The following is an 11,208-nucleotide window of genomic DNA, read 5'->3' on the forward strand; positions in this document are numbered from 1 at the left end:
CAGATTTTTTTTTTTTAGAGATATACCAAACATAGCCTAGAATGATCGTCAATGAAAGTAATAAACCATCTAGCACCTAAAAATTTTTTAACTCGTGAGGGACCCCATATGTCACTGTGTATTACTGATAATGGTGCTGAATGTTTGTATGATTGAGATGGAAATGATACACGGTGATGTTTGGAGAGTTGACAAATTTCACATTGAAAAGAAGTGGGGTCTTTATTATTGAAAAAAGATGGAAACAAATTTTTCAGATACGGAAAGCTAGGGTGGCCGAGTCTATAGTGCCACAACATAACATTATTTTCACATAAAGAAACAGAAAAGGATCTGCAGACTAGATTTTGTCTACTTGAGTCTTCCTTGTCTAGGTAATAAAGCCCTCCACACTCTTTAGCATTGCCAATCATCTTCCTCGAAGCCAGTTCCTGAAATTGACATGAAGAAGAGCTAAACTTAGCAACACAATTTTGATCGTGGGTGAGTTTGCTAATGGATAAAAGGTTGCATGAAATAGAAGGAACATGAAGTACAGACTTTAGGACCCAAATTTTTGGACAAAATTATTGAACCTTTCCCTGCTACTGTGGCTAACGAATCATCAGCAATTTTTACTTTCAAGTTACCAGCACAAGGAGTATAAGAGGAGAAGAGTGCGGAACAACCTGTCATATGATCTGAGGCACCAGAATCTATAACCCATGGGGTTCTGTCCTCGGTTAGCACACTGAAGGACTAAGGAAAATTACCTTTCTGGGCAATAGAGGCAGATGGAAGAGAGGCAGAATTCAGGAGTTTCATAAGGTTTTCTAGTTGTTCCTTATTAAGGGAAACATGAGCACTCTCTAGTATTGATTCCTCAATGGCCGTTTGAAGAGCTCTGCTAGTCCCTTGGTCTGGTTGTCCGTTTTTCAGATGAGGGGGTTTTCCGTGCAGTTTCCAGCAAGTTTCACAGGTGTGTCCAGTTTTTTTACAATGGGTGCACCAGGGTCTATTTCCCTTTTTATTTCGAGAGTCAATCCCACCATTAGAAAGGTGGAGAACCTATTGCTTCTGACTGCAAGGGCTAATGATTCTGACTCAGTGACAGGAGCCTCTCGGGTTTCTTTTCCCAGCATAACACTCTTGCTTTCCTCCCTGCGGACCTTGGAGAATACTTCACGAGTGGATAGCAGGACTTAACGTCGAAGAATTCTACCACAAACCTCATCAAGTTCGTTGTTCAAGCTAGCCAAGAATGCGAAAACACGATCCTTCTCAATCATCTTTTTGAATATGGCAATGTCTTGTGGACAATGCCATTCATAGTCGTAAAATAAATCCAGCTCCTGCCATAAGGTTCTGAGCGTATTATAGTATTGCAACACGCTCAGATCGCCTTGTTTCGTGTTGCGGATGCGTGTGGTAATTTCATAGACCTGGGCAGAATTTTCCAGATCAGAAAAAGTTTCCTTTGCAACTTCCCAGATTTCTTGAGCAGTGACAAGGAACATATAAGTCTTGCTGATAGTTGGCTCCATCGAATTGATCAGCCATGACATGATCAAGGCATTCTCAGATTCCCAGGTCTCAATGGATTCGAGACCTTCTTTTGGTTTCTGTGTAGCTCCCGTTAGAAACCCAGTTTTTCCACGATCCCGGATGAATAACATGACCAACTGGGACCATTGGAGATAATTTTCTCCATTGAGTTTGTGAGTGTTGATTGGTTGAGAAGAAAGATTGTCATGAGTATTTGACAGGAGAGTAGGTTTCGAAGATGATTTCGCCGATCCAGAATTGAGCGACTGATTACCTACGCTGGATGTGCCAGACATGGTGGCCGTTTGATTTTTCCGGTGATCAGATGTTGGCTCTGATACCATGTGGAAACCGGTAGGTTTTGGAATACCTAGCCGTCAGTCTCATATATTTTTTATAAGAGGTAATAAGCCTCTTTTATATACAATTAAGTTACAATTAGTTAGAGAAAAAATAGGAAACTAACTCCTAATTTATAGCTAGCTACAAATCAGCAACTAATCTACCATACAGAGATTACATATACCTAAACAGTAGGAAATAAACGCGCTTTTCAACAAGTTCCTTCTGTCTCCATCTACTTCCGGGCCTTTGGAAGTCAGTGCTGAGCTTTCAGTTTTAGGCGTGATTTCTGACTTGTTCATCATGACGTTTCTTCGCGCCTCTTCTCTCCTTACTTCCGAGAAGACCTCTCGTATGTTTGGCAGTGGTTTTCGACTTAGAATTCTTCCTCGTACTTCATCTAATTCACGGTTAAGTCCTGCAAGAAACATGTACACTCGTTCATCTTCCTCTCTCTTCAAGTATCGCACACTATCTTTAGAACTTTCCCATTCGTCCTCATAACATTGATCCAATTCTTGCCAAAGTGTCACCTTTTCGTTGTAGTATGTTGTCACCTCCTTATCTCCCTGCTTCAAGTTCCATAGCCGAGTCTTGAGTTTGAAGATTAGGGAGGGGTTTTCTAAATCCGAATATGTGTCACGAACGGCTTCCCATAACTCCTTGTCAGTGGGAAGAAATGAGAATGGTTTCCTTATTGCCGGCTCCATAGAATTGATCAGCTAGGCTGTAATCATGGTGTTTTCGGATCTCCATGCTTTCAGTTTGGAATCATCTGTTGGTTTCTTCACCTCACCAGTCAAGTGTCCTAGTTTCCCTTTTCCATCTATAACAAGTTTCACCGTCTGTGCCCATTCGAGGTAGTTCTTTCCATTCAACTTGTGAGTCGTTAGTTGTAGGGAATTCTGAACTGCTACAACACTCTCGGCAACTTCCCCGGTCAATAAGGAGCCTTTAACTGGCCCGGTCATAGCTGTCTTAACCATTGGCACTTCTAGATCAGCCACAGCTCTGATACCATGTAAGTTTTGAAGGGAAAAACTCTTCTATTATTATTGATTTAATCGGCAAAAAATAGGTATAAATAGCCCTAGGAGTGCCACGGATAAAATCCTATCCACTCAATAACATCTATCCTAATAACATTCAAATTTAAACTTATCTAATCCCAGGATAACGAATCTGTTTGAAACAAATTTGTTTTATTTGACTTTAAGCATATCCTAATCTAAAACTTATCTTAATCAACCCTAACTAATTATCTCTTATCTTTTCGACACAAATAAATTCCTATGATTTTTGAAATTGTTTCCCATTTCCTTTCAGCTCTTGGATCTACATAAGGATAACTTTCTCTCGACTCTTTGCCTTTATTTTTGTAATCCAAGCCTGATTTGCATTTTATGATCTGTTTGTTTTAGGAAGAGAGTTGGAGGATTAAAACTAGAAGATTTACCAGGGTTGGAGGCTTTACAGATTCCAGGTGTGATATAACGTTTTCAATTCTCTACAGATATTCAGCTCAATACTTACCTGTTTGATCGACTAAAATGTTAGAATTTTAAGTTTATGAATTCTGATTGTAGTTTAGTAGCTGAATGAGCCATTAAATAAGCATTTTGATATTAGAAAACAAGTTAGGATGCTGTCCGTTCACCTACCAGCTTGTGTAGATATTGTTCATCATTTTATTATTTGTTTGTATTTCCTAATAGTTTTTGCCATGTTTTTGTCGGCTAATACGTTGTTCATATATTGTATCAGGAACTAGTGATGGCCAGACAAAAGTTGTTAGAGAAGGGGACAATGGTGTGGCATATGCATGGAATTTGAGAGAACACAGATGGGATAAGGTAATTTACTTTCTTGCGATAGTAATTACTAAGGCATTTGTCTCATCCTGTTAGTTTAGAATACTCTGCCTTTTTCAGTATGTAACCAAGGATTTAATCATCTGAATGCTTCATTGATCCATGGGCTTTCTTTCATTTGGTTTAAGATCATTGTTAGGGGCCTCAAGTTTATATGGGCAGTATAGTTGGCTAATTTCATTTCATCAACTAATTTCATTTCATTTCATTAATTCGTTTTTTATTTATTTTGGTGAATACACTGTTGTTTTCCTTTACTACTAACACGAGGGAGACTTTTACTACTATGGCCCCGTTCGCTTTGCGGATTCGAGTTTTCAATTCGAGCTGAGACGTGACATTTTCTGAGAGCTTTTAACTGTAGCAGAAAAAGTTAAATATGACATTTTCTGAGAGCTTTAACTGTAGAAACTTAAAACTGAAAACTCAAATCGGTAAAATGAACGAGACCTATATTATTTTGGTTTGACTGTGGTCGGTAACTAGAAGGAAGGGGGTGGAATTTCAGTTTTCTATTCGTAGAACTTGAAAAAAAAATTCAGTTATGTTTCTTCTTTATTTGCCTATGCTTTTACTTTTCTATTCATAATAATTCTAAAGTCAATTATGTTTCTTCTTTATTTGCTTAGTCCTTTAGCTCATACATAACAGAATAATTTTCATGTTATATGCGTATGTTTTCTATTTAGATTGGTGAAGTTGTGGATGGACCAGATGATGGCATGAAGCGTCCTGTTCTTGATGGAATAGAATATGATTACGGTCAGCATAATAACTCTGTGGAAATTGTAATATGCTATATCTTCTTTTGTTAGGTTTTAAAATTGTTTATACCCTTCTTGTTTAGTGTTTGATGTCGACATCGGAGATGGTGAGCCCATCCGTAAGTTGCCCTACAACCGATCGGGTACTTCTCTCATTCTTTTATGTTTTCCCTATATTTTTTAGGCTATGTTATTTCCCAAGTTGTGTAATCTCTTTGTTCATTTTTTTTTTCTTTGAGAAAATAGATGTAGAATAACGTGAAAAGATATGGAAGTTTTTTGTGTTCCAAGTACTTTATTCCTAGTTCTGCTTATCAGATAAATGTTTCTCGTGAATACATCTCAAGTTTCTCAAAGGGTGATATTTCATCTAATTTTACGAACTTATATTAGTGAATGTGTGTGATTGTGATTTTTTTAATGGAACTGGGAATTTATATTTAATATTACCTGGATCTTTAAAACACGTGTCTAGAAGAACCTCTTCTTTTGTATGATTTGTGCATTCAACTGTTGTTTTAAAAAATAAGCAGAAATACATATATTTTGATTCAGATAATGCATATGACGCTGCTGATAAGTGGCTTCTGAAGGAGAATCTACCTCTATCCTACCGGCAACAAATTGTGGAGTTCATCCTCCAAAATACTGGACAAAAGGACTTCGCACTTGATCCATCTTTTCGTGACCCATTTACTGGCTGTGAGTATCATGCCATTTTCCATTGTTCCTTTGCATAAAGATAAGAAGTTCTTGATGTGTTTTATGATGCTTCACCTTAGTCTTGACTTGAGTACTCATGTGTTTTTCGTTTCAGCAAGCGCTTATGTTCCTGGAGAATACTCCAACATGTCCGGTAATTTTGATAATTCTGTCAATAGCAGATTAATTACCTTCCTAACATAAGAATCTCAACGTGTAGCTCTGATCTAATATTTGATATTCCACAGCTACTGCTGCAAAACCAACTTTCAAGCATATTCCTAAGGTATGTTTTTAGCAGTTTGATTTTTAGTATGTAGGATTGCTAAATGATCCATTGTCAATGGTCTTCAAAACTAATTCTTTGTTCAGAATGCTAATTAGCATACAGTTCAGACCAAAATTCCAAACTCTGTTATATGCTGTTGATAATGAGTAGCTCATTTAAATTTTTAGGATAATTTAAAGAAACTAAGATAAATTCCTGCTTGAGTTCTTAGAATAGGATGGCTGCAAACTGCATTTACTGATATTTTTGGTCTCAGGTTGTTTTTTTCACCCCTAACAAAATACAGAGTACATCTCTTAGGAAATTATTTTTGTCATCTGACAGTCTTTTCTTCAATCTTATTTTCAGAAAGGAATGCTTGTTTTTGATGTAGCTCAGTTTGATGGGATCCTCAAGAAGATTACGGAGTTTAACAATGCTCTGCTCTCTGATCAGGTAGGTTCTTTATTTCTGTTATTACACAAGGTAGGTTACTCAAGGGGAAAGAATGTGGAACAATGTGGAGACAATTTAGATTTTTCATTTTGAGGCTCTCAAATATTGAATTTTCTTTTACGTATCCTTATAAATGCGAATATTTCTTTTGAGACTTTCATATTAAAAATGGTAGTTAGTATAAGACTGTTTAAAGATGACGAGACTTGCTTAAAGTGAAAGAACACATGATCTAATTGTCCCGAATATATATAATTTCTGTGCAATAATTCTCGACTCTGAGCAGATTGTACTATTTGTTCTGCTAGAACGTCTTCAATTGCCTTTCATTGAATAGAATTGTCCTTTTCAATTATTATTTTCTTTATTTTGTTTTAATTTTATATTGGGTGTTTCGAAATTTTGACTTTTGGTATGTTTCTAATGAAACGTATGGATTTCATTTAGAAGGAATATTGTTGTTGAATAAATTAGTCATATACTTATATTTGCAACATTATTCTTTCCTAGCTTTGAGGTAGTAATTTGCGCTAATTCTAAGTTGAAGGGTACTCTTTCCTTATTATCTACTATAGTGGGTCGGCCAATCTATTGTTGGTTCCTTGTTCTTTCATGTTTTCCAATCTGCATGGTTTTCTGTTTCAAAGCTGTAAAGTTATTAACATATCACTTAATGAAAAAAGATACTGTTCTTTTGAAGGAAAAGAAGCACTTGGCTTTTTCAGACCTTGAGATTTCCAGACTGGGTGCTTTAGTTAATGTTTTGAAGGACACATCACATTACCACTCTAGTAAATTTGCAGACACTGATGTTGCTGTGTTGCTGAGATTGCTAAAAACATGGCCAATTACAATGATATTTCCAGGTAGGAGTACTAGACTTCTGAAGGTTTTCTATCTAGTTCATAACTTTGGTTGTCTGTCTTTCCGCCTTCAGCATGTTTTTAGTCAGTAGATAACCTTTTCTGTCTTTGAATATGCTTCGTCTCATGAAACTAAGTTTCCAATTGAGGAAGCAGAACCAAATGTGTTGTATTTGCAGATTTTGCTCTCCATTCTTTTTATGATGATTTATGCTCATTATGTTAAATGCTCATTATCATTTTGCTTGATCATGTCTTCTATTTGCAGTTATTGATACTCTCAGGATGCTCATCCTGCACCCAGATGGGGCCAATGTACTTCTCCAGCATGTTGAAGCTGAAAATGGTACTGAAGTTAGAAATATAGTCTTGCTAAAGTTGGGTTGAAAAAAATACCACGAAGAACTCTTTTTTCTACAAATACTTGCTACTATGATGTACTTATATCTGTTTAGAGTTTCTACTGATTTACTCTTCTCTTACCAGATATTTTAATGGAAATAATTAAAAAGGTCTCCGAGAACCCTTCACTTCCTGCAAATCTCTTGACAAGCATTCGTCTCTTCTCCAATCTATTCAAGAATTCTTGCTATTTCAACTGGTTGCAGAGACATCGCATTGAGGTTACAATACTTCTATGCTATCAATTTGTCAATTTGAATTACCGAGGGACCTGAAAAAAGTTGGTTCATGGGAAGTAACCACAAAGCTAGGACTTTTTATAAGGTTTTTGATGACGTGTAACTCCAAATACTTGTACCATCTGGGCTAGAAATATATGATTACAAGTTACAACCATATGTGGTGACTTCATTCTAAACTAATTTTTGCAGGTTCTTGACGCATTCTCTAGTTGTTATTCTTCTCCAAATAAGAATTTTCAATTATCGTATTCAACCTTGATACTGAAGTAAGTCCATTGTTGACTGTCACTAGCAATAAAAGTATTTTATCAACTCCAAAATACTAGAGGATATTTGTCTTTAGGGAGAACCGTGAGAAGAAAAGAATAGATGCAAATGTATTTATTTCCTCTTATCTGTTTCCATCAGATTTTTTTTTTTCTTTTACATTTCCTTCTGTTTTATTTTCCTTTTGTTGTTTTCTGGATCATTAGGTTTTTTCGGTGCTGGGGTTTAAAGTGTTTTCGTGATGATTTATTCTGATGTTAATTTTGTCTTTTGGGGCAATTGATAGTTATGCTGTGCTGTTGATTGAAAAGAAAGATCTAGAAGGCCAGTCTCAAGTTCTTTCAGCAGCGCTTGAGGTATGACTTACTCTGTTACAGTTTTACCTTGTAACTGTCCTAATTTTTTGTGTCTTGATTGTTGGTTATGTGGCCTCTTTTTATCATGAATCTATCGCATGAGATTCGTCATTTCTGAGATGGTTACTTTTATTTTTGGTGGATTTTTCACAATGACTTATGATACCTTACGCTGTATGAGTCCATTATGGCTTCTGCAGATTGCGGAGGAGCAAAATTTAGAAGTTGATTCAAAATTCCGGGCTTTAGTTGCAACTGGATCACTGGTACATTTTAGATTCTAAGCTTCGGTGAAACAAATGCTTAATCATCCGTGCCTTGCGTCCTCGCTGTTTGAAGACTATGAACTGTCTGTTGCTATTTCATTGATGTTCTTTTCTTTCTTTCTTTTTTTTTTTTTTGATAGATGCTTGATGGTCTCGTTAAAAGAATAGCTTTAGATTTTGACGTAGCAAACATCGCTAAAGCAGCAAAGGCTTCCAAAGACAGCAAGGTTTCCGAAGTCGGAGCTGACATCGAACTCTTAACTAAAACAAGTTAAAATTCTGGCAAGTAATTATCCCTTCAATTGTCATGATGTTAATGTTATCCGTCTACTCTAAAACTTGTCTTTTGAAATTTTTCAGTCTGAAGGGCTCTTTTTTTTTTTTTGGGACAAGCTTAACATGGCTTACTCTCCTTTTTCTACAGGTTTTTGCACAATATTCAACAGAAAGAAGACATTTAGGAAATCAACGCAACAAGAAATGTGTTTTTGTGATTTCATACAGATGACAAAGGATTTTCATTGGTTGAAGAGTTTGCCAGGGATTATGAAAAGGCAGTCTAGCAAGATTTAGAATAGACAAGATCAAGTTTGTTTACCTGCAAAAAACTATTTATATTTATTTTTGCTTCGACAGCTACTTTTAGATAAGAGGAAAAAAAAAGCGAAACTATTGGTGCCAAGAAATATCACTCTTTTGATATCCACCTGGCATAAATTAACCTGCAGAAGAATTATCTTAGTGCCCTTGATTCGACATGAATCCGAATGATCCGATACATCACTAGTGTAAAGACTATGATAAGCATGAAAACTCAAGTAACTTGCTTCGACTAAACCAAGAGTAATAAGGGTAGAAAGTAACATACTCAGATAACTCCATGTGGTATGCGGGATTGCCCTGTATGGTCCGACCATCGGATTGATTCGAATTCAAGACTTTGTGGAGGAGTAAGCGATCTTTACTACCCCATAATTTTAGGCAAAGTTGCCATATACTATTTTTTTTTTTTTTTTTTTTTTGGAGAAAATGAGACATAATTTTTTAGATTGTATGAATCTTAATTTTTACTATTTATTCTTAATTAATACTATTTTAATCAAATATTATATTATATTAGTCGAAATGGTATTAATTAAGAATAAAAGATAAAAATTAGACTCATACGTTTTTAAGAAAAAGTTCAGTAAATTGTAAATTTCTCCATCTTTTTTTCCTCTCTCTGATGCTTCAGAAATACTTTCTGTACCCGATTGACACTTTATTGTCCAGCTATAACTAGCAAAAGTCTTGTGACAGTTTTCTTTCCCAATCTTTTGAACGAACTCAATCGATGGAAGCCAAAATTCTATGAATAAATAAATGACTCCCAAAAGTAGTATTCAATTTCACTATTTCCATTTGGCATAAAACTTTTGGTCACCCCAAAGCAACATTCTATTCAATGGTATCCTAACATTCCTTTGCTTCAAATGCAGATGCCTTGGCACAATCCGCTTCTTTAAACTGAAGGCAAAATACTGCGGAAACCTCTTCAGCTCATCCAAACTCCTCTCCATCTCCCAAACCAAATACTCATACTTGGGCCTCAAGTTATCCTCAACACTGTAACCGAAAATCGCCGGAATCCTCGCGCAAATCCTAGCCGACTCGTCATACGACAACCCAATACTCCTCAAAAACTTCATCTTCTTCTGCAGCTTCTCCACCCGCGTGTTGAGAAGGTGCGCATTCAGGGTCGTCGGCGAATTAAGCCTCTCCAGTCCCAATTTCCGGAGATAATCAAGCGTCGGGCGGAGGCAGTACTCGACATTCGAGAAGAGTAGGGCGGGGCAGCGGAGGATGAGGCGGCAGGACTCCTCCGGCAAGGCGGCGACGTCGGAGGCAAGGAAGTCAAAGACAGGGGCAATGCCGGCGGGGTCAAAGCCGGGGGAGAAGAGGTTGGGGGAGAGGAAAGCGAGGCGGGGGAAGTCGGCGTTGGAGAAGCCCTTGGACTTTAAGAAGTCGACGGCGGCGAGGATGCGTTCGACGTCGTCGGGGAGGGGAAGGTTCTTGGGTTTGTCGTCGGCGGTGACAATGCCGAGGGTTTTAAGGTACCGGAGGTTTTCGCGGTGAGATGTACGGAACTTGATGAAGCGGGAAGGAGTGAAAGTTGGAGGAGATGAGGAGGAGGAATGGGGATTGATGGAAGAAACTGAGGAGGAGAAGGAATTGAGGGGAAGAGATAGAGAGGAAAGAGATAGAGAGTGAAGCTGCATTTTTTTTTTCTTTTTTTAAAAGCGGGAAATGTGAATCAACAGAAACGGAGGAATTGTTTGTTTATTTATGAATGAGTGGCGGTTATTTTGGGATTTGAAAAGGATAAGGAAGATATTTCAGATAAGATACTAGTACTAGACTAGAGAAGAGAGTAACAAGATTTTATTTTATCTAAGTACATCAACTCAAATCTTAGGGTTCGTTTGATATAAGAGTTTAAAAGAGAGTGATTTTATTTTTTATTTTGGAACTAAAATCATAATTTATGATTTTTGGTCTAAATCATGATTCTGAAACTAGAATCAGAATCATGGGTTTGAACCACCAAAAATTAAAGAGTGGGTGATTCATAGTTTAAAACATCACATCAGGGTTCAAATCTTGAATCAGAACCATCCAAACCAAACATTTTCTAAGTTAGTCAAATCAAAACCACTTTTTACTTTTTGTAAATAAACACTGGTTTGAACCCAAAATCATGATTTCGGATTTAGAATCCTTATACCAAACAACCACTTAATTTTTTATATAAATTGATGTGACAAATGAGTTGTTGTCTTTTTTATCAGTAGATACAATCTCTTATTATTAATTAACGCGACAATATTTTGAACATCTACTAATAT

General features: G+C 36.8%; 2 protein-coding genes across 2 annotated transcripts in view; one reads left to right on the forward strand and one right to left on the reverse strand.

Annotated features, from left to right (window-relative positions):
* Nucleotides 1-9,246, forward strand: part of LOC21409588 (phospholipase A-2-activating protein) — a 20,671-nt gene extending 11,425 nt beyond the window's left edge. The window contains exons 8-23 of the mRNA XM_024165491.1: nt 3,288-3,349; nt 3,631-3,719; nt 4,427-4,499; nt 4,585-4,644; nt 5,057-5,203; nt 5,319-5,357; nt 5,452-5,489; nt 5,841-5,927; nt 6,628-6,793; nt 7,059-7,136; nt 7,277-7,413; nt 7,624-7,700; nt 7,988-8,057; nt 8,258-8,323; nt 8,464-8,605; nt 8,748-9,246. Of these exons, the coding sequence (XP_024021259.1) occupies nt 3,288-3,349; nt 3,631-3,719; nt 4,427-4,499; nt 4,585-4,644; nt 5,057-5,203; nt 5,319-5,357; nt 5,452-5,489; nt 5,841-5,927; nt 6,628-6,793; nt 7,059-7,136; nt 7,277-7,413; nt 7,624-7,700; nt 7,988-8,057; nt 8,258-8,323; nt 8,464-8,598 (1,324 nt within the window). The 3' untranslated portion in view covers nt 8,599-8,605; nt 8,748-9,246. The remainder of the gene's footprint in view (nt 1-3,287; nt 3,350-3,630; nt 3,720-4,426; nt 4,500-4,584; nt 4,645-5,056; nt 5,204-5,318; nt 5,358-5,451; nt 5,490-5,840; nt 5,928-6,627; nt 6,794-7,058; nt 7,137-7,276; nt 7,414-7,623; nt 7,701-7,987; nt 8,058-8,257; nt 8,324-8,463; nt 8,606-8,747) is intronic.
* Nucleotides 9,247-9,577: 331 nt separating this feature from the next.
* Nucleotides 9,578-10,581, reverse strand: LOC21409589 (transcription termination factor MTEF1, chloroplastic). Its single transcript, XM_010097918.2, has one exon. It carries the CDS (start codon nt 10,579-10,581, stop codon nt 9,715-9,717), a length of 867 nt encoding a protein of 288 aa, XP_010096220.1. The 3' UTR covers nt 9,578-9,714.
* Between the last annotated feature and the right edge of the window lie 627 nt (nt 10,582-11,208).

The sequence above is a fragment of the Morus notabilis genome, unplaced genomic scaffold (assembly GCF_000414095.1).
Source record: "Morus notabilis unplaced genomic scaffold, ASM41409v2 Scaffold115, whole genome shotgun sequence".
In the NCBI taxonomy this organism is placed as follows: domain Eukaryota; kingdom Viridiplantae; phylum Streptophyta; class Magnoliopsida; order Rosales; family Moraceae; genus Morus; species Morus notabilis.

Bases quoted from the DNA above. Each gene is read 5' to 3' on its own strand.
- LOC21409589 (XM_010097918.2), bottom strand. From the start codon at position 10,581: ATGCAGCTTCACTCTCTATCTCTTTCCTCTCTATCTCTTCCCCTCAAT.